Source organism: Trematomus bernacchii, unplaced genomic scaffold (assembly GCF_902827165.1).
Source record: "Trematomus bernacchii unplaced genomic scaffold, fTreBer1.1, whole genome shotgun sequence".
NCBI classification, from domain to species: Eukaryota; Metazoa; Chordata; class Actinopteri; order Perciformes; family Nototheniidae; genus Trematomus; species Trematomus bernacchii.
The window spans coordinates 13,919,576-13,947,349 of record NW_022988043.1 but is presented as its reverse complement, the minus strand read 5'-3'; the positions used below and the strand labels follow the sequence as shown (position 1 = coordinate 13,947,349).

At 43.2% G+C, this 27,774-nt stretch overlaps 1 protein-coding gene across 1 annotated transcript in view; it reads right to left on the bottom strand.

The window, feature by feature from the left end:
• LOC117473139 (neurogenic locus notch homolog protein 1-like) overlaps positions 1–27,774 on the bottom strand; it is a 49,816-nt gene that overhangs the window by 12,811 nt on the left and 9,231 nt on the right. Inside the window, 20 exon segments of the mRNA XM_034118634.1 lie at positions 652–784; positions 1,291–1,475; positions 1,581–1,734; positions 2,018–2,219; positions 2,879–3,107; positions 3,241–3,393; positions 3,758–3,877; positions 4,603–4,716; positions 4,836–4,981; positions 5,060–5,252; positions 7,742–7,852; positions 7,936–8,169; positions 8,343–8,456; positions 11,455–11,568; positions 12,156–12,341; positions 12,621–12,776; positions 13,469–13,702; positions 13,786–13,908; positions 15,267–15,605; positions 16,126–16,388. Coding sequence (XP_033974525.1) covers positions 652–784; positions 1,291–1,475; positions 1,581–1,734; positions 2,018–2,219; positions 2,879–3,107; positions 3,241–3,393; positions 3,758–3,877; positions 4,603–4,716; positions 4,836–4,981; positions 5,060–5,252; positions 7,742–7,852; positions 7,936–8,169; positions 8,343–8,456; positions 11,455–11,568; positions 12,156–12,341; positions 12,621–12,776; positions 13,469–13,702; positions 13,786–13,908; positions 15,267–15,605; positions 16,126–16,388 — 3,503 coding nt within the window.

Genomic DNA, 27,774 nt, shown 5'->3' with positions numbered 1-27,774 from the left:
GTAGGAAAAAACTGCCTAATAATTCCCTCAAAAATGGGAAATGCCTCATTGCTGCAATTCATTATGGCCATTGAGGGTAAAAGCAGGAACAAACCTCAGAAATACAATTAACTACTTTAAGAATTAACAAATAAAATGAATACTTAAGGTGTCCTGCTTCCACACGGTAACACTCTTTAAGTTAAATAGAAGCAGAACATCGCAGTAAGAAACAATTATTTTGTAAGAATGAAGTAAATAATTAAAAAAAAGTTTATATATGTGGTTAATAAAATAAAACAAATCTGAATAAAAAGGGGGGAATAATAAAACCATAAATATAAAAAATGCATAATTTAAGGTTGATTTTCCTAAACTTTTTGTTAAGGCCTCTGACATTTTTTTAAAAATTAAAAACTCTTTATATGTCATCTTTTTTTGGATATGCGCAACTCCACTGGCAATTTGGGCAACACACCCTCCCCTCACAAGTGAGAGAAAAATCAATGTCATATTTGACTAGGGGAGGAAAGGATGGAGGCAAGACAGGAGGAGGAGTTTTGCAGACATGCCCCGGCTGCTGTTAAGCCCTAATTAATGAAGCGTGGAGACAAGGGAGGAGAGGATGGAGGGGCAGAGTGGTGTGGAGGAGTGTGCGTGGGGTCTGCTGACCTTGGGTTCCCCGGGGACAGGAGCATTTGTAGGTATTGATCAGGTCAATGCAGGTGCCCCCGTTCTGGCACGGCTGGGAGAAACATTCATTGATCTCGTCAGAGCAGTTCGTCCCCACGTATCCTGGCAGACACTGAGAGAGCAGGAGAAGAAGAAGGAGAAGAAGAAGGAAGGCAGAGGAGGAAGAAGAGAGGGGAAAGTTGAATCAATGTGTGACATGAAACAGAGATGTTTTTTTGTTTACCTGGCTGTTTTCTGGCCTCCATCCTGCCAAGGCCAGCAGATCCAGAGGAGATTAACATAACCAAGCTATTTTCCTGCTATTTATAAGCAGGCCTCTTCATTAGCAATGCCTGGGGTTGTTTAAGCTCGAAGGATGCATGCTCTACATTCAGGCATTCAACACATTTAAAAATAAAGGTTTGAGTTTCAAAATAAAAAAGTAAGACAAGAATTGCAAATTGATTAAGTTTAGCCAAGTAGAGTGACAGATGACACTCAATTTGCAACATTAAATTAAAACATATTAACTTGCTTCGCTGGTTTTCACTGGAATAATGTTCAAATTAGGTTTATCTTAACAAGTTACTAAAGGTATAACACCAACAACTGGATGCATATTGTTTTAAGTGCTGTTACCTTGCAGGTGTATCCGCCTAAGAAGTCAGTGCAGGTGGCTCCGTTCTGGCAGGGGTTGGGGGTGCACTCGTCCACCTGCTCCTCACAGTAACTGCCAGTATATCCAACCTGGCAGTGGCAGTAGTGCACGTTTCCTGCGTCCAGACACTGACCCGAGTTACGGCAAAGAAGGGAAACGTCCACTCCTACGCAGACAGGACGAGACGGTGAGCATTTCATTTTCACAAACACACTAATTCACAATTTATGATGTGATTTTGATATCCAAACCCAGGTACGGCACAACTTACCTCTCTGTTTGGCCGCCACCTCACAGGAGACACTTGGGACGTCACAATAAAGTCCCCCCCAGCCGGTCTCACACTCGCAGTTGTAGGAGGTTCCTCTCTGCCAGCAAGTTCCGCCGTTCTTACAGGGAGACGTGTCGCACCAGCGGACCAAATTCTGGAAGGTTTAACGCAGTAAACTCAGTAATTTACTTATAACTATTTAAACATTTGATGAAAACTTTGATTTGGTGTTTTGTGGATCAAAATGATTATAAAAGTATAAGTAACACAGAGCTAAACTTGGTTCGGATGGAGTTTGTTTTGTTTATTTCTTATTATTTATGCAATGTTTCAGTGTTTACCTGCACACCACTAAAAAAGTTCACAACAATACTTTATACCGCTAAATAAAGTCAAAGACAAACAAGGTCATTTAAAGCCCCTCCCTGTCTGCCTACCTGGCAGTTGAGCCCTGTGTATCCGTGAGGGCAGGTGCACTTGTATGTGCCGTAGCTGTCCTGGCAGGTGCCGCCGTTCAGGCAGGGTTTGGAGTCACACTCGTTGATGTCATGCTGACAGTAGCTCCCAGTAAAGCCCGGCGGGCATAAACAGGTGTAGGTGTTGATGCCGTCCATACAGGAACCCCCATTGAAACAGGAGCTGCAGAAGAAAAAAGAATAAATTGTTGTATGAAATCAAACTCAATAAGATGTAAAGTAGCTAGAGGACTAAATAAACTCTCATCCACTGAAGTTGTGTATTCATTCACTTCTGATTCAACCATAGAAAGTTACCTAAGAAGAAATACTTTTTATTTACTCCATATTCAAACTCCCTCCTGGGAGCTGCCATGATAGTTGAGACAGAAAACCATTCCTTGCATTTTAACAACTCTACAGTTACAAGCTCATTAGAGTACCGGCCAGCTAATCCACTGTTCATAGGACAGCTGCAACAGTGCTGAAGTCAGCTGGTGCACATCAACCCTCCACCAGAAGGGGCAGTGGTGGACAAGAAAATGGGCTCCACATGAACAAGTGCATAAAAGTGAATCTGTTGATCCTACTTAACAATTTGTGTAGATACACACGGAGTTCAGTGTTCACCTGACTGTCTTATCTCTTATAATACAAATGGTTTGAATACATTTAATAGTGTGTAACTGTTTCTTCTTTTTTGTATCTGATAACATGTTCACACTTATTTATAATGTTTCTGTTTTAAAATGTGTCTTTGTGAAGCACCTTGTTGCTGAACCTGTTTGCCTTTTAAAGTGCTATATAAAGTTGCATATACTCTGTGATATTACTACTGTGTACCTCTCGGTGCAGTCAGGCGTGTTATTTTCACAGTGGATCCCGCTGAATCCGGCCGGGCAGGTGCAGGTGTAGCTGTTGACGCAGTCGGTGCAGTTGGCTCCGTTCTTGCAGGGGTTGCTCTCGCACTCGTTGATGTCCTCCTGGCACTTTGTGCCCCTGAAGCCGGGCTGGCAGGTGCACAGGAAGCCGTTCACCTCGTCCTTACACAGGCCGCCGTTACTGCAGGGGTCTGTGGGAGGAGGGGGCATCAGGATAAGCTAAGCGAATGTGTTTTAAGCCATTTGTTAAGCTCTTGGTTTGAAATGAATGTAGAGTATTTGATGAAGCAGAGTATGTAATGTACGAGAAACTTGAGAACGTACTGGGCTTGCAGTCATCCACATTGCTTTCGCAGTTGCGTCCGGCGAAGCCCGGTTTGCAGGCACAGCGGTAACTGCCCAAAGTGTTCTGGCAGGTCGCTCCATTGCGACAGGGATTCTTCACACACTCTTTGATGTCCACCTCACATGTTTGACCTTTGAGGGGTGGAAAAAGGAAGATACTGTAAAGTACATCTCTCTTTTGTTAAACATTGCCACATGTATTTATTTGTTCTATACTATTCTATTGACTTTTTCCTAGTTGTTAGTTGCTTTCTGAAGCTAGGCACAGGGATGAATGATTTGAACAGTAAGATTGTGTAAGTAATAAATAAATGTAATTTTTTTATTGATATACATTCTTAAATAATCTGGCATTTTTAGCAAGACCATACCGGGAGAAAGAACATCCCGAAACTAGAGTTCTGTTGTAAAATGGGCTTTCTTTTGTTGGGAATTCATAGAAGAATTGTTGACTAGTTCCTTTAGGTCACACAGGAATTAAGACATTAATGTGTACCTTGCCATCCTTCAGGACAGATGCAGGAGAAGCTCTGATAGTCCTCTGACTCCTGACACACTCCTCCTTGCTTGCAGGGTTTAGAGCTGCAGGGTGCCATCAAGGTTTCACAGTTCTCTCCTATAACACACAATCAAAATAACATATTTAATACAAATAAATGACATCTGTTATGTGTTTAACATGAACTCTACTGCCTGATACCACGTATGAGTCATAAACTTGGAGATAACCCAACCCAAATGGACACAGAATCATCTTTCAATCAGTGCTATCAGAAGATTTTAGCCAGGTTCTGTCAGTGTGAGAGGCCTGCGGAGACATTTCCCTATCTGTTTCCATAACACACGGCTCCTACAGGAAGCAGGGTCCAGTTTCCGGCCATTGTGAAACCATTTGCTGTTCTGTGAGACAGGAAGCAGGCAAACAGGAAATGTGTCAAGAACCCCTGTTCCCACCCCGGCACAAGCGAAGGGCCCTTTATTATTTAAAGTCCTGTGGATTTTTCCGAAATAGACGACTCAACAAATACAAGAAAACGTAACCTTCGCCTTTCCATCATTATCTGTTTTGTCACAAAATAAGTGAGATGGCATGAAAATATTTTCCAGCTCTCTTATCGGGATGCTTGTGTAACACAGAAGCAGAAGGAGTCAGAGGTTCGGTGTCATTCAGCCCTGAGGGAGTCTTGAGGCTGAACTTTCCTCGACAGTTATTTGACCCCACGCACATTTTTCCTCTTTGCCCAATAATTTAAAGCACACAGGCTGTGGAAAAGGAAGGAAATGCCTGAAGACCAGGCCAACACATGGGTGTATCAAATATTTTCAATAATATTTTCATACCCGTGTAGGGCAGGACACAGTTGCACTTGTACCCAGCGACATCGTCAATGCACGTCCCCTGGTTGAGGCAGGGGTTGGAGGCACATTCATTGATGTTGGTCTGACAGTTTGGGCCTGCGGATAGAGCAAACAGTATTTTATACACACTCCAGTTAAGAGGTAAAACAGTCAAATAGTTTGGAGACACATCCAGGCTTAAACATCAACAAATAATAATCCACACAAATACTGACCAGTGAAGCCCATGCGACAGTTGCAGACATATCCGCTGGTCATGTCCTTGCAGGTGCCTCCATTCATACAGGGGTTGGATTCACACTCATTGTTGTTAATGTCGCAGTTTTTACCGCTCCAGCCAGAATCACACAGGCATTTATAGCTGTCGTAGAGAAAAACAATAAAGTATGATTAAAAGGTTCTTTGGAAATATCATTGAGCAGTTTGTAGAAAGTCTCACCCGTTGATCTTGTCATCGCAGTGGCCATGAATGCAGGGGTTGCTGAGGCACTCGTTGACCTGGGAGAAGCAGGTGGTGTCATGGTAACCTTCTGGACACACGCAGGTGAAGCTGTTGATGCCGTCGATACAGGTGCCGCCATTGTGGCAGGGGTTTATGGCACACTCGTCGATGTTGATGTTACACATGGTACCTGAGAAAAAGGACAGGATGCTTTACTATCATGTAGCATAATTTGTACAACGAGTAGAAAACATATTTATTATCACCAGCCTGCCAAGAGGCAAAAGGTAACTGGGAAGATTCATCAAACTTTCAATTCAGTGTGCTAAATATGTGGCTAGAGCTGAATAGCCTGGCTTTGTCAAAAGAAAACAAACAACCATCAGCACCTAGAGTTCACTAATCAACACATTGCATCTTATTTGTTTATTCCATACCAAAAATGAAAAACTATAAGGTTTTTACAGGGGGACTATAGGCGCTTTCACACCGGAGTACTTTTCCCAGTATAGTTCCGATAGTTCTTGAAATTTTGCGTTCACACCAAAAAAATCCGGAACTAGAACTTAGTTAATGAGAACCTTTGCACCCCCTTTTTAGTCCCTACTAGAGAGCAGGTACTTTCCTGGGAGAAAAAGGTTCCCATTTCTGATTGGCTGGGCGAATTGCAAACTACGCCCCGTAAAACTCTGAAAAGCCGCCATTGTATTTGCTGGCATTAGCATTATTAGCATTAGCATTAGCCCAGCGCACCAACGGAGAGAGACTAACTTATGGCAACACAAACAAAAACATGGGAGTGGTGGAGTGATGAGGAGGTGTCAGCGTTCTGGCGATTTACTCGGAAGGCTTCAGTAGACGGGGACTTCCGGCTGGGGACTTTGGGTGGCAGTATATGCCGTGAAGTTGTTTGCGGCCTGCCAGTAAACCCAAAGCAGAAGAAGAAGAAGTGAAGTCAGCAGCTTCATTTGCCTAATCCTCCCTCAGGGACTTCCGGTGTGAACACGATCTGCTCTTTAGTTCATCAGAACTAAAGAGTTCTGATGAACTAAGTACTGGGAACTAAGTACGGCAAAGTACTTGGTGTGAAAGCGCCTAATAGCCGCGTTCACACCAAGTACTTTGCCGTACTAAGTGCCGGCACTTAGTGCCCCGGCACTTATTACCCCAGGGCACTTAGTACAGATCACGTTCACACCGGAATAAGTTCCCTGAGGGAAGATTACGCAAATGAGCCGCTGGCGTCACTTCGTCTTCTTCTGCTTTGGGTTTACTGGCAGGCCGCAAACAACTTCACGGTGTATACTGCCACCCGAAGTCCCCGGCCGGAAGTCCCCGGAGTTGGGGACTGGCTTCAGTAGAAGCTGCTGGGACTCCCAGCAGCTTCTACTGAAGCCTTCCGAGTAAATCGCCAGAACGCCGACACCTCCTCATCACTCCACCGCTCCCATGTTTTTTTTTGTGTTGCCATAAGTTATTCTCTCTCCGTTGGTGCACGGGGCTAATGCTAATGCTAATAATGCTAATGCCAGCAAATACAATGGCGGCTTTTCAGAGTTTTACGGGGCGTGGTTTGCAATTCGCCCAGCCAATCAGAACTGGGGCACTTTTTCCCACCAGGATAGTACCACCTCTCAGCAGGCTCTAAAAATGGGGGTAAAAGTTCCCGGCACTAAGTACTCTTTTTGGTGTGAATGCAAAATAAGGGGTACTAACGGAACTAAACGGGAAAAGTACGGGGAAAAGTACTCCGGTGTGAACGCGGCTAAGCTAGGCTAACTGTCTCATTGCTTTAATCAAATGTTTAGTCGACAGATATAACGCTTCTGATAAAAATGTTGGCAGGAAAGAGAATAAATGTCTTTTGTAAAGACAGTAAGCTGATGGTTTTTAAATTCTACAATAATTTCTGCAACAGCTGTCAATAACACAATTTTGCACTTCATGTGAGGTACTATTTGAAATACACAAAGGCAAGTCACATAGCATCACACAAAGCTGCAACACAATGAAATCTATATCTCAGAGCAGCCAATGTATCAATTTCCAGAAACATGAGGGGTTTTTAAGTCCCTCTTTGTCGGCCACTTGGAGCGTTGACGCCATTCAGCCTGGTGCCACGCATAGCATGAAGGAAGCCCATTTAGCTTTAGAGCAGGGACCTGCTTCCAAGCTTTTAAAAGCTCAACTTTCAGGAATCTTTCAGGGAATCTTTTCTCCCGCTCAAATCCCAGGTGACTGTGTGTGCCAGAGTGTGTGTGTGTGTGTCCTCTCTTTGTACAGGAGGGCAGCTTGTTGTGTCCTAACAGCAGCAGGTTGGGGACAGGGAGGAGCTGGAAAGTGATACCGGTCGAGCCTCAGTGGAGCGTGCGCACTCGCTCGCCATCTGTCACCCTCCCCATCAGGAAGGCTCGCTCCTCTGTCCATACGTTAAATCTTACACCTTAAACACTCATTTATCTGCTGGTCACCTGAGACAGCAGCCATGTTTACCTGTCTTAAGGTAACTTTGCATAGTAGAGAGCCTATTGGCATATTGAAGGTCTGTCTGAAGGTCTGTCTGATTCAGTAGGTATTAGTATTAATTAGTATTTTGAAATCAAGTGGGTTAAAAATGTTATTCCCACACAAAAGGTCCTACGCAATAATGACCAGCTGTCTGTGTAGAATAATGCTTACCAGTGTAGCCGCGTTCACATGCACACTCGTAGCCATTGATCTTGTCGATGCAGGTCCCATAGTCACAGGGATTGCTCTTGCAGTCGTCAATGTTGATTTCACAGTTGATTCCTGTTGAAAAACTTATTTTAGTATCCGTGAATGTCATTAAAAAGTAATGATTATATGTGTTTTTGTATGCGTGTGGCAGTCACCTGTGGTGCCCTTCAGGCAGCTACAGATGTAGGCGTTCTCCCGGTCCTGGCAGGTGCCTCCGTTCCTGCACGGCTGGCTCAGACACTCGTTGATGTTGGTCTCACACAGACGCCCGGTGTAACCCGGCTTGCATTGGCAGCTGAAAGAGGCCAGGCCGTCGATGCAGGTGCCGTAGTGGCAGGGGTCCGAGTAACACTCGTTGATGTCTGTCTCACAGTGCCTCCCAGAGTAACCTGGATAAATTAAAACATTAGTTTTTTAACTGTTGTACTAATCTTTATTACATTTGGCATGTTTTTTCCTAGGGTAAATATAATTGGTTTATTTTATTTCTGCAATTGCAAACCTTACAGTTTGCCTTAAAAAACAAAAATGTTATATTCAGCTTTAATCAGCACTTGTTTACCTTCAGTGCACTCGCAGGTGTACTTGTTTGGGCCGTCTGTGCACTTGGCGCCATTTTTGCAAGGCGTGCTGGCACACTCGTCAATGTCTATCTGGCAAAGGTTCCCAGTGAAGCCTGGAAAAACAACAAGGGGGGTTACTGTGTGCAAGGAGTATGTGTTTCTGTGTGTGTGTGTGTGTGTGTGTGTGTGTGTGTGTGTGTGTGTGTGTGTGTGTGTGTGTGTGTGTGTGTGTGTGTGTGTGTGTGTGTGTGTGTTCTCACCATTTTGAACCACTCATAATCCTGAGTCCATACTCTCATCGAATCAGAAAATCTGCATGTTAATTAACAACTGTGCAACACTACAAACTCTCTATTTTCCCTTTCACTTCTTTTCAGCACGACTCCAAAAGGAGACGGGAGGGTGAGGGGCACCAATTCGTTCAAAGTGGGGGGGAGGGAGGGAAAGAAATGAGGGAAGAATGAAAGTTGCGAGGCCTCCTGACCAAGAGTTGAGAGACAAAGGAGGGCCTGTCTGCTCAACGCAACGCCAAACTGAGCCCGTTGCCTCCTTTGTCCCCAAAAACTTTTCCATCACAATGCGCATTCTCCCGTCTTGCTTTCACCCCTTCTCCACCACCCCCTCCACCTCCCGCCCGTCCGCCTCGCTTGACCTTTGACCTGCAACTATTCAAACTCCTTGTCATTCAAAATCTACCAGCGGTCTTTCCCTTTGCTTTTTCCCGGAGTTATCCCGATCTCAGCTATTTTCTATTCGTCTCCCCCTTGTTCACATGATGGTATAGTCCAGGTACTTGTAGGATGTTGTCTGATGAAGAGATAAAGCCCTAGCTCCCCTCCTCCACCACACCACATAGGAACATGCAGGTGGTTTGAGCTAAAAAAGACTCAGTTGCTGCTCAACTGAAAGGGGGAGCTGATTTCTCACAGTGGACTTGGCTAGAAGCATTCATGAGGACATGCATGTGTATTTTCATCTATACACAAACAGTATGTAAAAACAAACTGTTTTTGTGTAACTGAAAAGAAAAAGTACTAGAAATTTGCCAAAAGATTATAATTTGGAAGTCACATTAGGTAACAACTGGATGGTTTATAAATAATTGGATGGTTGATAAAGCTATTTGTTATGCTTAATAACAATTAGCTTATAATTGTTAAATAACCTTTGACATTTTCAACAGTTTAACGATTTCTAAGATATTTTTGAAGGATTTTGAAAAAGCTTTTGCAGTTTTTTTCATAATTTCTCTTTTAATTCTGAAGGTATTTTTAACAACCTGGTAACTCAAATGTTGTTAATAACTGCTTACAAATGCTTTAAAAAGCATTAGTAAAACATGCATTAAAACATTTTATAATCCAGATTTATATTTTATTTTTAGAAACTGTTTGACCTTTCTGTTCCTCTCAGTCCTTCATATTTTCTAAATTAAGTCTTTGTTTATACAATATGCACATTAGTAAGCCATCCTACAAACACTTCATTAAGGGTCACTGTTTTAGTGACTGTCAGTTTTTAATGTGACTTACAGTAAGTTTATCAAACTGATATGCAGCCTGAGAAAACATGTTGTGACACAGCCCTAGAAATGAAATTCTAACCACACTTAAACTATTCGATCCACAATAAAAAGCTGCCTATATTATACAGCATAATCGAAAAGTGGAAGACCAGCTGTTTTGCAGAGTGAGAGGGGAAAACAACACCAGTTTATTCTGCTAGCAATGTTGCCAGTTTCCAACAGCGACAAAGAAGCCTCAGAGGTTTTTGCCAAGATGTGACGCAAAAAGTAAAATATCTTTAGAGTTCTGTTACAGTGCCCTGTGAAAGAATGTCTAACCCAGATGCACAAACAAGCATACCCACACAAAAGCTGAGGCAGAAATGCACAAACACACATCATGCATCCCAGCCGCCAAAGAGGGGTTTATCCCCAGACTGCAGGAATCAGACATTTCAATGGCTCTCAGTGGGGTTTCCATGGCTATTCCATGTACAGAAATAATAAGAGGGGACCCTCGCCTCAGGCCTGGCTCGCAACGGGGACAAATTTACATTTCAAGCAGGGCGGTTAAGGCCCCTTCCCCTTCTATACCCCTCCCTGCCTGCTACAGCATAACGGTCCGTGCCTCATACCCCCCACCACTCCATCCACCCTCTCAAAACAACACTTTCACCATCACTTTGTGCTGCTTCCTCACATACACCCTCTCTCACTGTCCCACAGTTTTCTTAGGCGTTAAGCTCTTCTGTTCACTCTTGTACTCCTTCTATTAATTCTAAAGCTTTCCTGTTGGGGTGTCCCTCTTTCTTTCTTTCTTTTATTTCTAGCCTTCTTCCTTCCCTTCTCAACAGGAGGAATCCTGCCTCACTCCACCCAGGCCGCCTTTGATCCACCCGACTCGCTTCTTTATTTTTCTCCCCGAAAAGAAAGAACGTGAAGAAGAAAAAAATAATCACTTCCACCTCAATGATCCCAAAGAAAGAATGCAAAACAGAAAAAAACACATTTGAAGATCGCTCCTTTGCTTTCTTCTTTTCTCTCTATCCACATTCAATAGTGGCATTCCTTCACTCCTGAACAAAACATCAATAGCTGTCCAAATAATGTACACCCAATGGCATTTCTGGTAACAAAAAAAGCGCTTAAAAACACAACTACAGTAGCTGCCCTCAAAATAGATCAAACCATTACCTCATTCACCATCAGAATGCAGAAGATCTCATGTTATAGTGCCTGCTATTATTAGCTCTCCCTTGCTCTCAGTCACAATCTAGACTCTGGTTTAGATCCACACGTTTCTGCTCACTCATCAGACTTAGCAAAAGTTATAAGAAACTTGTTCAAACTTCCCCAGGCCTTTCCCTATAGATTTTTTTCTTCCCTCTCCTCCTCGACTGCTGCGTTCATTCTGGGCTACCCGGGCCTGCGTAAGCCTGCCTCAGGGCGGGGATTAGTGCCCGTCCAGAAAGGTGTTTGTGTGTATTTGTGTTTGAGTGAAAGAGAGATAGAGTTAGAGAGTAAGGAAGAGAGATCGACCTCTGTGGCCCCTGGCCCCATGCCTCCTCCCTCCCCCCCCCCCCCTCTGCAGCAGTACGCAGCCTCACCTGTGGGGCACTGGCAGTGGAAGGCGTTGATCTTGTCGATACACTTGCCGTTGTTCAGGCAGGGGCTGTTGGCGCACTCGTCTGTATCGATCTCGCAGAACTCCCCCTCATAACCTGGCCAATTAGCAAGGGAGGATAGGAGGGGTGGGGGGGGGGGGGGGGGGGGGTAGATCGGTTAGACAAGAGACACAGAGAGAGGCGCTTTCACACTGATGTTATATACATACACCGCTGTAGCTAATTTCAATTATACACAGAGGCTTTGTGAAAACCAGTAGGACTGCAACTTATTTCTCATGTTATCATAGTGAAAAATTCATGTTCAGTTTAAGAGGACGTAAATCAAACAGTGCAATTGTTTGAGATAATCCCTACACTTTCCCATTAGATGAAGAAAGTTGAGAACATTTGGAAACTATTGTAGAACTGTAGAAGTTTGGCATTTTTTTCTGGGAAACTGACTTATATTATTGATCAATTATGAATATAATTATTTTCTGTCATTTGACATTTCAATTAAAACAATGAAATCATTTAATACATCATTTCTCCCTTTTTAAATGGCTTTAAATATATTACAAAGTATTTATATATTTGAATCAATGTAACAATAACAAAGAATGCATTATTAAGGCTTTGCCATTTAGAAAATGTCACTCCCAATGCCTAGAATGTCTGTGATTACTCTCACAATGTCTTACCTGGCATGCAGATACAGTGGAAGTCTCCTATCTGGTCCAGGCAGGTGGCCTCATTCAAACAGGGGTTGGACATGCACTCGTTGATGTCCAGCTCGCAGCGCGGCCCCACGTAACCACGCTGGCACTTACACTGGAACGAGCCCTTGGTGTTTATACACTTCCCTGCGTGCTCACATGGGTTGGAACCTGTTTAAAACAAATCCATACTTTAGCTTTACGTTACTTAAACAGCGTATTGTGTATGTACATGACTTTACACGGAGCCCTCTGACCGACAAAGACATGACTTGGCTTTTATTTTGCTGACATTATGAGCACAAGTATGGGAACCAAAGTAACAATAATATCAGGAAAGAAGGAGATTTTATAAAAGAGTTATACATGTGTTTTGAAAAACGTTCTTGACAGTCGTTTTTTGTCATTTTTGGGCTGAATATAGGAAACATATGTTCGATTTAGTTTTACCCAGTGAGCACTCGTCCACATCCTGATCACAGGACGCTCCGATGTACCCAGTCGGACAGGTGCAGAAATGGTTTCCGCTGACAGGGCTGGTGTCACAGTTGGAACCTTTCTGACACGGGTTGCTAATGCAGGCGTCCTTCAGCTGGCACAGCAGTCCTGGTAAACAACACAGAAGATAGACTTTATACTCCATCCTGTCCAGTTTAAAACATTAAAGAGAGTTACTGCTAAAGTAACACGTGGCAACTTGTATTTACTTTGAACCAGCACAGAATTAACACCAAAGATTAACAATTATGTGGGGAAGAAAAAGGAGGTGAAAAAGACATCCCTCCAGTCAAATAAACTGATGGATTTCATCACAGTGGCGTCTTCAAATGGCAGTGAGAAGATGAGTTAACTGAACGTCTAAATGCAGAAATGATAAAGTTATTACGTTGTTGAGTATAGCGATATTTCAAACTATATATTAAGATCAGTTCTACTGATAATTTGATAGTTAACAGTTACATAATAAAGTTCAGTTTTGTCTCTTTCAATAAATAAATAAAAATCCCACGGTACAATATTGCATTCTTTCAAAGTTGTGTTTATTGTGCATGTTGACATTTCAATGGCGATAAAAAATATATATTTCAAACGAGCAGTTTGAAAACCAAACATTATCATTTCTTTCACTATAGACTTTTTAGCCTTTCATTTAAGCCTTCATTTCCTGTACCCTTCACAACACAGCATAGAGTGTAATCTCATCCTAGAAAGCTATCCTAAATAATTGTATCTTATAAGGCTGAAACATGTTCATATAAAACCCTCTTAAATATTAAGAGCTAATTAAAGATGAATACCTGTGCGGCCCGGCAGGCACTGGCAGTGAAAGGAAGCCACGCGGTCATGGCAGGTGGAGCCCTGATGGCACGCGGCGCTGGCGCAGTCGTCGATGTTCTCGCTGCAGTCGTCACCCGTCCAGCCGTTCACGCACACGCACTGGTAGCTGCCGTAGGTGTTGTGACATGTTCCGCCATTTTGGCAGGCGTTGGGCATCAGCTGGCACTCATCGACATCTTCGGTGCAGAGTTGACCTGCGGGCGGATCAGGGGGATGACTGACTAACTTTAAGGCAGGTTAAACTAATCAAAGTGAAAAGGAACATCTTTATACAAACCTGTAAATTCTGGTTTGCACTGGCAGTTATAGGTGTTGACTCCATCTACACACGTCCCTCCATTCTGGCACTCATGACCTGGACAGTCATTAATGTTGAGGTTGCAGTTTTTCCCATTAAAACCTGTAAGAAAGAGGAAAATATAAATGACTGTCTCCAAAAAGTGGGGGCTGATTTACAGTTCTCGTTTACGACAAAGGGAGTGAAACTTCTCTACAGTTAAATGTGGTCAACGGTCTTTCTAAACCCCAAAACATAAAGAAGGCAGCTGTGCCATCTGGAGATCTGTGGTTGTCTCACCATGTAATAACATTCACTCTGCTGTACAGATACACGACGAGAGGAGCCACCGGACTGTACATGTGGCATGTTGGATAATACAAATCAAAAACAGGACAAGTCAGCCCTGCTGCTGCTCGGAGTCACATTTGCTCATCTTGTAAAATAATTGTTTAGGTCTAAAGTCAAGGCACACAGCTAATAGTGCTGAAGACCATTTGTACAGCTTTTTTCCCCTTACATTTGAGGTTTTCTGGTGAAAAGGACACTTAAATAGTTAGTAGAGGCTTTAATGTTTTGTCTACAAGATTAGAAGAAAAGGGGAGTACCTGAGCTTTGCAAAAGTATATTCGTAAAAGAAACCTCTTCCTGTAAACATTTCTTTATGGGGACTTCACTCACCAGTCTATCAGTGGAATAGTGTATATAATATAAAAGGATTGTCAAGATGTCTCTAGGGACAGCTTGTTATGGACGGGAGTGGCAGCAGACAAAGACAAGGCAGAGAGAGACTGTGCGGAGGTGATGAGAGTGCAGGCAGGACCTAAATTCCCAGCAAGCTTTACTTCACCCCGCTGCTATGTGGAAAGGATGTTGTCCTTTGACCATTTCCTTATGATAAGCCCCAATGTCTTCCTGCTCTGCCTTGTTCACACACTGTACTGAGTAAAGCAGACACACACACACATGTGTATGCACACAGACACACAGGCAGGAACAGCCCAACCTTAAATGACATCATCCCCTAACCAGCAACTAAACAGCAGTGACATCTTAGGGGGACGTGAGCGGCTTCAGGAACACAGTGCACTAAGAGATAATACGTTTATTCAAGAGGATCTTTAATGGTCACATGGTTCATGACAACATATAAAATTACCTTTAATTCTAAATGATTAAAGAAGTGTATTTGTTATTGACAACAAGACACTATGTAAAGGCCAGAGAGAAACCTAAAGAGTAGCCCAGTGTGAGTGGTGATGAGTGAATGAGTGCAGGGCTTGTGGGCAGAAACTGTGGCAGGAAAGCTAAATGCTAACGCCTTCAATATTTTGAATCCGAACTGTCCATTCCACTGTCATACAAAAACAAAGTGGATAATGCATCTGTATTTGTTTTCACACATCTTTGATGCCTTAAAATGGAACAGCAGAGCTTATATCACAAAAGACCTCCCCACTATTCAAGTATAATCTCCGTACCTGGCACACAGGAGCATTCGTAGCTGGTCTCTCCCCTCTGGATGCAGGTGCCTCCGTTGTGGCATGGCGTCGGGTTGCAGGGCATGTAGCGGCTCTCGCAGTGCTTCCCCGTGTATTCTTGGGGACACTGGCAATTGTAGCCTCCGAGCTCATTGATGCACAACCCGCCATTCCTGCAGGGTGACGGGCTTGCGTCACACTCGTTGATGTCCTGTTTGCAGGTCTTTCCGGTGAAGAAGGCCGTGCAGCTGCAGATGTAGTGGGACTCGATGGCGTTGCATTTGCCGCTGTTGGCACACGGGTTTGAGGCACAGGGGTCGGCTTGTTGGCACAGCTTACCTGAGGGCAAGGAGAAATGATGTTATAGTGTTGACCATGCTAGGCCTTTTCAGATCAAAAATATTTGTATTGCGTTATCGACAACGCAAAAGAAGTTATTTAGAAATGGAAAGCAAAATATATGCATACAAATGAGACAGTGGTTTGTACTGATTGTATGTACAAAGAGAAGAAAAATTACAAAAAACACAAAGAAACAATAACAACGACTAAAGTAATCCCCTACATTCACTGCCAGTGAGCCTCATACACACGATTATTTACCAGAAACATTGTTAAATGAATATGGAAGTAATACATATGCATATACATACATGCAACAAATGCATATACTCATACACATCTACTGTATACATACATATGCTGCAGGTAAGCTATACACATACTAGGCTTTTTTCTTAGGATTTAGGTCAACAACTAAAAATGTATCTAGAAAAAAAAACAAGGTTGAGCCTTTAAGACCCATCAGATAATAAGAAAGAAAACACTGCTCTGCTGTCATAATCCTGTTGTTTGTTACCTGACCATCCAGGGGGGCAGCGGCACTTGTACGTCTGGAGGCTCTCCAGCTCGCAGGTGCCTCCGTTGCGACACGGCGAGCTGATACACACGTTGTTGATGGGCGTCATGCAGCGGCGGTCGGTGTAGCCCAGTTTGCAGGTGCAGTTAAAGTCCGCCGTGTTGCCCTTGGTCACAGCGCGACACATGCCGTCGTTCATGCATGGCGATGTGGTGCACGGGTCATGAAACTGGCACCTGCTTCCTGCGAATCCATTCCGGCACCTGAGGAAACACAGGTAGAGAGGTGAGCAACAGGAAGGCGAGAAAGGAGAACATTCAGGGTTCATACACTTTTTCACCAATGATTTTCAATGACTTTTCCATGACCTTTACCTAATTTTCCATGACCAAAAACATTGCTCTTTCTCAGCGGTACCACTGAAAATTGTTTATTTGAACATGGAACAGGAAAATAAGGTCTGAAACATGTTGTCCCTATCTAAAACAAATCAAATAGTAGGCTTACTAGCTTCTACACGCTAAAGCAACTAAAATCTCTCACCAGCAAAACACCTCGTCAGTTAAATGCCATTTTACGTTTCATTACTATACGATACAGTATTTATTATCATTATAGTATTACTATTTCGGCGATTAGATAAAATATAAATTATATTTGATGCAACTTTAGTTTCATTTCCATGACTTTTCCAAAACATTGGGAAAAATATTGTTTTCCATAACTTTTCCAGGGCCTGGAATTAGCATTTTGAATTTCCATGACTTTTCCAGGTTTTTAATGGCCGTAAGAACCCTGAACATTGCATCTATGAGAGAGAAGAAATGATTCTGCAAACTCTTTAGCATAGCTTTGAGCCTCATTTACAGAGTGACAAGGACAAAATATATTGTACAGCTACTAACATACCTTCAAGCTTTGCAGATAATGGAACAGGCATTTTGAAATGGCATTTGGGACTTTTGGCCACATTTAAGTAATAATCAAACAAAAAATGATGATGAAGACTTGTGACGGCGTTGGACTTGTGACGGCGTTGGACTTGTGACGGCGTTGGACTTGTGACGGCGTTGGACTTGTGACGGCGTTGGACTTGTGACGGCGTTGGACTTGTGACGGCGTTGGATTTGTGCTAGACGCCTCACTATTTTCGCCTTCGTGCCCTTATTGTTCTGAAACTTGTGACTGTGCTGATCTGTGGCCTCCTTTTTCTTTTTGCTTATATTATGAATAAATAGCTCCTTGTTTAAAGAGCCTACCTTTGTTTATATCATTTTTATTTGAGTTTATTATTAGAACCAACCTCTTACCAAGAACACCTGGTCTTGTGTTGCTTCCCTTTTATCCAAACAGTTTACTCAAGATCATCAAAAAACAGCTTCTTTCTATCTTCTCATAAATGTAAATTATTTTTATTTATTTTCCGCCTTTAAAAATTAGCATCACAAAGAGTGAAATTGGTGAAAGGGAATTCCCTAAAACTATTTTCATCCATCCAATCTTCAATTTCATCTCATGCAGTACGGATTGAGGAGTTCACAGGGGTAACACTTCACAGGAGCGAGGGTCATCTCTTTGTGTGCTTATAAATCAGCTGCTAACCAATAGGAAGGACGTTCCTGTCCCTGCTGTTTTTTACTACACGGCAAGACGACCATGAGAAACTATTCTTTAAACGGGACATTCGACTTCCTACCCCCCCCCCCAAACAATGTGTTTCAGGCTGTAAAACAGTGATCTGAACAGAGGGAGGAGGGGGGGACAAACTCCTGTGATGTTTCTCACAGGTCGTGTCTGAATCATAAACGCTGCTTGGACCCCAGCGAACAAGTTCCCAGAGAGAGAGGAAGGGGGAGCGAGAGAGGGGGGCGCTGCTGGGACACATTCACACATTTACAATTACAATGCGAGGAGTTGAAGGGTGTCCCCTGAGGATACGCACGGCTCAACAAAGGGGCCACACACACAGAGCTCATACCTACACAGTGTGCAGTCATTTACACACACACACACACACACAGGAAGATTACACACAAGTACTACACACATACGTTCACAGTTACATGCACATCAAGCTGTGAAGGTATGGGTTATACATATATCACTGTACTGCAGGTGTTTCATCTGTAAACATCTTATTAAAAGAATGGGTTAAATATTCGGAGAAATACACTTATTTTCCCCTTTATTGGCTAGAATTATAAGATTGAATCCATCGTAATATCTGTACATTAAATACGAAACCAGAGGCTGAAGCTGGTTAGCCAATCTTAGAATAAAGACTCTAAAAGACAGTTAACAGCTAGCATTGTTTTGGTAAAATTATGATATGATATAAATCAGTTAAAATCTTAACAAATATGCCACTATGAGTTAGACTGGGTATTCACTGCCAACTGTCAGATATTTCAATACAGAGTGTGCGTCAGTGTATGGAGGTAATAATGCCCAGCTCTATTTGCAGCTCCATTTGACACCAGAAACAATCACCTCCGACATGCCACATTGGACCCTCCCCGCTGCAACATTCCCATATTCATCAACTTCAGGGATTCAATACTGTTGTCAACAATGCTGGGTGGTCATGGATGCTTTGTCATGACAAAAACAAAGCATCAACTTAACAGCACAGGAGACAAGAACAAAAAAAAAATCTGCAGTAATTGGAATCCTTGTTCCTAATCTGTCCTATCCAGGAGTGGAGACACAAGAAAAGCATCAATCATGGCACCTTCAGCAGCTCTCGGGGCTGAAATGTGCTCGCTTTGACCTTTTTGTCGGCACTCATTCATCCTGAGGACAAGGCAGCATCTATGCCACAGTGTTTGAGCTGCAAGCCAACATTACGGAAACTTCAAAGCCTCTTGCCCCCACCCCAACGCTTGTTATTCCTCCCTCCCCAGAGAGGATTTGCTCCTGCATCAGCCAAGGGATGGGGAGAGGATGAAACGGGGGAGACTGGCGCTACCTGACAGATTTCTGGAAAGTGAATTCCTTCCTCAGAGGGGAACGTCTAGAAATTGAAATTCCTTAAGACTTAATTCTTGAAAAACAGTTCTCTTTGTAAACTGGTGCGGTTTACTCTCACACAGAAACAACATTGTGCATAAAACATCCTGTCGACTTCAAAAGCGGCTTTCCTAACGACATTAAAAACCGGCATTACTCTCAAATACCTGAACAGAGCCAGAAAGTCTGTTAGCCCCGAGGGGCTCACAGGGCCATGTCCCCAAACATTCCCAGGGGGTCCAGTATGTGTTGGTGTGTGTATGTGTGTGTGCAGAGCCATGAGTTGTAGGGACAGAGTTGTAGGGACAGGCGTGTGTTTGGACAGGGTCTCCCTCTCAGGGGATTAGGCAGCCTAAGGACTGTGGTAAGGAAAAGAAAACATCACATGCCAGGCTGCCTGCTGCACAAACAGTAGTAGAGAGTGGTGGCATGTGACCACGTAGAGAGAGAGCGAGTGTCATTTAGTCTGGGACCACGCTAGCATTAAGGTAAAACAAGAATTGGCTGAAAGTGAAGTCTGTTAAGTAAGAAATTCTTTACGGTGTGTTTCCTTTACAAAACACAAATCAGTTATTAAGAGGAATGACGAGTAATTGTATAGCCCAAAATCGCATATTTAAGGGTTTTACAACGTGTAACATTTCTCTTATGAAGCCCTAAACTAAAAACAGCTGTAAAACAGCTCCCAATATCACTTTAATGTTGGTGATAAAGGTATTAGTATTTGACAGAAAAAGAAAGTAGTAGAAAAACAGAAGTTTAATCAGATGGAAAATTGTTACATTTATTCTATTAATAACTTGAAATACCTTAAAGGTCCCATGTCATGTCATGCTTTTCCGGTTATTACCCGTCCCCTTGTGTGTTATGAAGGTTTTTCTGCATGTAAACGGTCTGCAGAGTCACAAACCCTCAGAGTACACCCTGTAGCGAGTACAACTCTAACACAGAAAAGACCTGTCTCTGCTGCCCCAGAACGCCTCGTTGGAGATTTCTCTTTTTCCATTGTTTTCTTCTTATAGTGTTGTAAGTACAGTGACGTATTGGGTATAGTGACGTAACGTCTGACTGTGACTTCCTCACACACACACACACACACACACACACACACACTGCACACACGCAGACTCACAGCCAGGCTGCAGGTGTGTGTGCAGGTGTGTGTGTGTGTGCTCGGGCTGGGTTCAGGCTGGGTCTCGCTGTGTCTCGCAGATTTCCCGCAGCAACCAGGAAACGACACCAGTAAGCCAGCTCACACTGTCCGCTCCTCGCAGCAGCGAGCCCCGCAACGTCCCGCCAACACGGCACCCAGACCCCACGCAGCATTCTCATCTGTTGGTCATTGCTGGTGTCATTTTCTGGTTGCTAACAAACGCCATTGTAACACATGATCACTGATGTTCCACTGTAACGGTGGTGGACTCAGAACAGAGTGGGCGAGCTGACCAATCAGAGCACACTGGGCTCATAGGGAGGGGGGGCAGGAGCTCCAACAAGCCGTTTAGGACAGAGAGTGAATACACTATACAGAGATGCTGTATGAGAAACCAATGTGAGTTTGGAAAATTGCACAATATAAATCTATTTTAGTATACCTCAACAATGGAATTATGATCAGTAGAAATGGCCATGACATGTGACTTGTAATGTAACTAGCACTTCCTGTTTACTTTGCACGTCAAGGCTTGTGGTACTTCTGTTTGTCTCAATACTTGTTCTTGCACTGACAATAAAGTTAAATCTAGTCCAATAAGAATGTCACACACTGTCTTTTACATATAATTCTGAATTAAGGACATACTTAGAAGTTGATGTGATAGTGAAACTGCTCTATTGGTGTATTTGTAGGCTGTCGTTTCACATTTAAACTTCATCATTGTAACTTGTGGTGTAGCTGTACATTCTTCTACATAATATCTGAGCATCTGTACTGTCCCTTAAGAGGACAGTCGGAGTGTGTGTGAGTATGTGTGTTGCATGGCCGGGGGGGGGTCATTGGAGAAAAACAGCAGATCTGGCTGCTAGAAGGCCAGTCCAGTTAAGTCCCAGTGGTGACGGGTGCTGAGGTCGTGAGGCGCCACACGAGCTCGCTGGAAAAAGGCCGCAGGGAGCAGGTGCGCATGTTAATGAGGAGACGGCAGCTGCTGGGCTGGCCCGGCCATTCACCCCCTCCTTCTCCCCCCCCACACCCCACCACTCTGCCTCCTTCCTCTCCATGGCACCCCATCCTACCACTGCCCTCAAGCCTAGACAGAGACAAGGGCCCTGCACAGCAAAAAAACAAGCTTAATTACTTGTAAATGTCTTTTTTTATGTTTTTTTTCCTTCATTCTTATTATTTCATATGTTCTGGACCAAAAGTAAAATAGACAAGGACAGTTAGAGTTAGACATTTTTTACAGTGTTGGTGTCTGAATGGCCCGGGCTCCCCCCCACCCTTCCCTACACTTAGCAGAGATATGAGGAGCGAGTGAGGAAGAGGATAGAGAGGGAGAGAGAGCGGAGGATGAGTGGGCCCATTGTTTTTTCCCTCCCCATTCAGAGTTGACCACAGGCCGAGCGTATTCAGCTGTTACACCTCCTCTGTCCTCTCCTTTGCCTCTCTCCAAAAAAGTGTTCCTAATCGTCTTTCATTACATATGGCTCATCCCTGAATTTTTCCCCTTTTTTTCTCATTATTGGTTTCACTTCCTCTGTTCAAAGTTGTATGGTAGCTGGCATCCGCTCGCTCCCCTCTGTGGACCTTCTTCCCTCCAAAATCCCCCCCTCTTCTCCCACACCCCCAGCCCTATTTCTTTTCATTTGAAAGACACCACATTAGGATTTATAAGCCTCTACTGACTACTGCTCACTCCCCTGAAAGACTTCTTTCCAAGTTACTGCTCTGCAACGTTTTAGTGGTCTGTGATGTTGGAGGCCAAGCGTAGGGCAAAAGAAAAGCTTAAAATCCAAAACACACACACAAGCGGCGGGACAAATAAAGGAGTCTGAAAGAAAGGAAACTGGAACTGGTTTGGTTGGGTTTGTCGAGGGGTAAAGGGTTTCCAGTTCAGAAGGAATTTTTGGTGTTTACTCTAAGGAGTCTCCTGTCCTGAATCTTAACCCTGAGGGTAGCTGGCAGCCTCACTTTTATGGATCCTAAAAAAACCTCGCACCAGCTTTGAAAACCTGGCACCTGCCCACGCAAAACAGCCCAACGTCTCACACCGAGGCCTTAAAGACAAACAGATAGTGCCCCCTCACCCTTACCTCTACACACGTGGAAGCACTGTGCAAACACACTCCTGCTGAGGCGCAAGCAGTAAGTCAACTGTAGCACACGCTAGGCGAAGAATGCTAACAGTTTGCTCTTTAACTTGGCGAGGGACTGTCAAATACATGCTCAGCACAAAACTAATTTTACAGGCAGCGGGCTTAACTGCCTCAATGAGTGCACGATCGTATAAAAAAATAAGAGAGGGGGGTTGAGACAAAAGATATTCTACGACTCTTTTATGGAGTCTTGGCTGTATTCAAAACAAACAGAGAAAAGCAGCTGCTCCAACAAGAGAAATCTGCTGGGCTGGCGAGCGGGATCATCTCAACAGCAGCAGGTAAACTGGGCTGCTGGAAAGGTAAATAAAGAAGACATGAAAAGAGGGGCACAAATCAGAAGCTGAGCAAATATCAGGTGTGGGGAGGTATCGTATAACGGCAGGACAGCAGTGGAATTATCTCCTCTGTGAGGCCGATACTGTTATTATCCTCTCTGTCATCCCTGCCCAGGAGCACTCATTGTTCTCCTTTGCGCTCACTTCTTCTTCAATTGCTGCCGCAGTAGCCCGTGGCAACAGGTTTGCGACACTGATGGGATGCATAACAGGGCCGGGCGGCGGCTCGAGCCTGTAGCAGATGTTGTGGTGACATCTGACCCTTGGCCAGGCGTCACTGTGAAGGGGCTTTCCTGCCAATCTGCCATCTGCCATCTTTCTGAGGTCGCACACAGATGGAGACGGAGGCTTTGAACGTAATGTGCAGACTACACATGTGCACTGTATACAAATAAACCTGGAGTGTGCACACAGATTTTGGCAGCTGTACAGACCCAAATCTGTATCCATTTTAAGGAGCTTAGAGAATTAGGTTGTGCATTTATTGAGTTATTGTGCCATGTAAAGCTCTGTGGGAGACACAATCACTGTCTGGTTCCATTTCTGTAAATTATTTAATAAGGCTGTTTTAGGATTACTCTTTGTTTATCTGTTTTTTTTATTTATTGCAACAAAACAAATGACAAGAGATAACTCATGTTAAGGCTGATAGTAAAAATGAAAATGGGGTTTATTGACACTTGGATCATTTTACTCAGATTTGGAAATAACTCGTATAATTTTTGATAACACTGTACTCGCCAAAGTACGGTGTTACGGTGTGAGCCAACAGTTTACCAACATTTGTGTGTATTGTGTTTGTATCCCGGGGAAACACTCACAAGAAACACCGGCTGTTGTTATGCCTGCTGTGATGTTAAATTACCGCTTGTAATTATGCCTTTACAAGCTTAAAAGTTGTATTTATCATCTGAATTTGGCGAAACAAGTTTAATATTCTAAAAACCAAGACTTTGTTTATTTGAAATCAGATGAAAACAAACTGTCACGGACCCTGCCATGTTATCTATGATTACTATACGCTTTTCATTCATAATTTCAGCGGGAGGGAGGGGGAGCGGCGCTGAGGAACAGCAGAGTGCGGGTTGACAGGTGTCTGTGTTGACATTCCCCTTATTGTGGAATAAGGGGAATGCAGAGACAGGCTACAAGTGTCTTAGGTTCAAGTTAGACAACTAATGTCTGGGTTAGTGTTCATGACTTCATGTTTATATCATCTTAATGGTTAATCTCAATGCACACACATTTTCCGTGCTTTCCAATAGTTTAAAATAGTTTTATTCTTCCACTGTTAAATAACCTGTTCAATACAAACATGCCACTTGTAAAAAAATATAACATTGCTGTGAACTGATATTTGTTGTGTGAGCTTATTAGAGGATGTTCCCTGAAAGATTGTAAAATGTCAATGAAGATGTCAGACTTAGTATATTTGTTAATAATTACATACAATACATGGAATTTGTGTGTGTGTGTGTTCCAAGTTAATCTGCGGCCCCCTGGTGGCCAGTACATCAATTATGTGGCCCCCACCACCATCCAAGTTGCCCATCCCTGCACTAAATGAATGCCAATTAAAATAACAGTCATTGTTTTTTGTTAGGATACACTGCTATTATCCTGTAAAATCATCATTTTAAATGTGAAATATTTCCATTTGAAGACTTTATCTGGATCTTTGGCAAGATTAATTAAATAATAGAATTAAAGAGATATAGAAAATAATCTGTGGCTGCAGCTCTACTAAGGCATTTTTGATAATACTTTGTTTTTGTTTTTGAATATCCTTCTTTTCAGAGAGGATGTCCAAAAACAAGTAAATAAGTTTAAATAAACCAGAGATATACTGTAAGACTGTTTTTGTGTGTCCCTCTCTCTCTCTCAGGTGTCTCCTCCAATGACGCAGAGCTTCTAAAGTGTGTTATTGGAGCATGTGTGTACCTCTGTCCCCCCCCTCCCCTCACCCCTCCTGTCTCCCCACCCGTTCTCATTTCCTGGCTGTTTGGTCCTGTGCCTGGCCTAAGTCCCCTTTAGTCTTGTCTGATCTGTTTTAAAAGCATTGCCTAAGGGGGGCCTCTCTCCTCCTCTCCTTTCCTCCACACTTCCCTCGCTTTTCTGCCCTCTTTAGTGTTTTCCCAGCAGCAAATAGTGGCGAACCACTGTGACAACTCTGTGGAGAAAATCAACACTGAAACGAATCCCAAAATTCAGCCTAAATCCCACAGATCGAATGTAGTGAAATATAAATAGCTCCTCGCCTAAAACCAAAGCTGGCACAAAAAGTCGGCGTGTTGTTTGTTGTGGAACTGAAACCAAAGTTACCACCCAATCCCCATTGGCTAGAGAAATTACAGGGAAGGCTGCCCCTCGTTCCCTCTCCTTAGTTACATCCATCCTTCTTTACCTTCCTCTCTAATCGTAGAGGGGAGCTGACCTGGCCAACCCACATCTGGCAGCCTCCATTAGGAACCCTGTTTATTTGGGAGCGTTATGGACACAGCCCATGGGAAAGAGCCAGCCCCCCCAGGGACCAACCACTGTGTGTGTGTGTGTGTGTGTGTGTGTGTGTGTGTGTGTGTGTGTGTGTGTGTGTGTGTGTGTGTGTGTGTGTGTGTGTGTGTGTGTGTGTGTGTGTGTGTGTCTTGAGAGTCTAATGACTTCTCCCACTGCCTACTTTACAAGGCTGGGAACCACTTACAGGCTTTACGGGTGTCTGAAGGTGTAGCTGACAGTGCAACCGGACTCTCAGGTTGTTACTGTACTTGGCGACTTCAAAGTTTGTGAGAGCATGCCGATATGTACCATTACTACAACCTCCCCCATCAATCTGCAGACTGGGATTAGATTGTTAGCAGGCTTTCGTTTCAGATTTTAGAAGCTGTGTATATTAATTGAATTGGTCAGCTAGCCAAATTACAAAATAAAGTGGTGGCTGTTTGCCGATTACTGGTAAACATGTCTCACAAGCCAGTATCTAACCTCTGAGCCAGCAATGTTTTAGGGGTGAAATGTCTCATAATGTGTTAGCTACACATAATGTCACTTTTGAATAAAATTCTTAGAATAAAAAAAGGTAAATTGACACCAATGTGGCAAATTTGAATATGACTTTAAGTATGTTTGCCAGCATTAACTCTTGATGAAAGAAAACGATGTTCTTATTTTTAGTGCAGGGCTTTTCATAGTCTGACAGCAGGTGCAGTTGGATCAGCCCCTTTTTTCCAATGCACCCATTGATATGCAGACAACTATCATTGGTTTACAGTAATACTGAAGACAACTTCAAAATGTTATTATTCTAAGTAAATGCTGGGGTTATTGGGCGTTATTTTTCCTATTATTTCTAAGCAGATTTAAAGATGTATATTAGCAAAGAAATACAATACAAGAAAGACAATTACCTCCTTGGAATGTCAGTGTGTTAGGATTTGACAAGTTATAACTCTGAGCCCTAGAAAAGTATTATTATTAGGTAATCCTGGCTAAACCATGGCAGCTTGTCCTGTTTAGATAAATGTTGAAGCTTTAAAAGCCTCAAGGAAACGTTTTTTTTTCTCGTGACAGCAACCATGATTGGTATCAGTCTTACGATCTGTGTTGCTGCTTAACTGAACAAACTGCTCTACTTAACCACAAAGGCATCATACTCCATTTTCCTAAATATCCTGTGAGTGAGTGTGTATCAGGCAATGACTGAAAGCAAAAGGCACACCTGGCATTCAACGCAGATCTGTTCCAGTGTGGAGCTGAATGAGCATAACCACAAGTAATCATGGGTATTATGGAGCATGCTGTTGTATGGGTGAAAGCACGTCTAAGTTGTTACACTATAACCCACAGACAGGTGGTCTGGCTGAATGAAAAAAGAAAATAAATGAGAAAGTGTGGTCTGGAGTATGCCCAGTGTCTTTGTCTCTCACACACACTGCACATACACACACATTCTGTCAGTCCTCTCAGCCTGCGATCAAAGTTTATGTGATTTATCTTGGCATATGCCAACCAGGGAGGCTCAAATATCATTAATCCTCCGCATTGAGGTTCCCCACCACCAAGTCACTTCATTCAGCCCAAAAACTCTGACGATCAGCCCTCTCACCAGCCCCGCTCCTGCCAAAGGGAACCCAACACCGGCGGCAGCGGCCATATAAAAGCCTTGCGCTGTGTGTTTCTCGCTGTGTGATGATATGATCAGATACGGCACCTTTTCTTCCCTCAGGCCACTGGGAGGCTGTTTCCTCACTCTGAATGGATGAATGGGGGGGTGCAGTAGTGTGTGTATGTGTGTGTGGGGGGAGATAGACTGATCTGACTGGAGTGAACAGAGGTGCCATTAAGGAATCCCAAGAACCGGAGAGAAAAGGACTCGCTTTCATTGAAGAGGGTGTATAGTGTAGCAGTCGCTGCACATACCAGCAGGAAGTTAAAGACTGTTCGTTATGTTATCTAATGCAAACACTAAAGTTTCATTTATTTTCTTTTTAATCAAGGTTTCCCAACCACGATAACATTTCAACATATTTTTCACATGATAGTCTGCTCATGTCAATTAAAAAGGAATGTGAAAAAACAAATTGACTACAATTTTAACAAATAAAAACTCCAAAAATCTCAGGTGATGGAAAGTTGGTAAGCCCAACTATTTTAGTGATGCGTCTGAAGTGATGGATATGAAACCTCAATACATTTGTAAATACATTTAATTTTTGAATCCAAAATCTGTCAAATATCAGTGATAAGGTTTTGCCAGGTCCAAATAAAGAAATCAGTCAGGTTTATAATATGTGTGCTAATTTAAAGGGGACCTATCATGCAAAATGCACTTTTGTACGTCTTTTATACATGAATATGTGTCCCCGGTGTTCCAGGGAACTCACCAAGTGTCAGAAAACACAACCCTCTCTATTTTCCTCCATAACCAAATCTCTAAAAAAGGGGCTGCAACGGATCTGATCAAAACTGATCCAGATTTGAACACCGTCCTGATGTC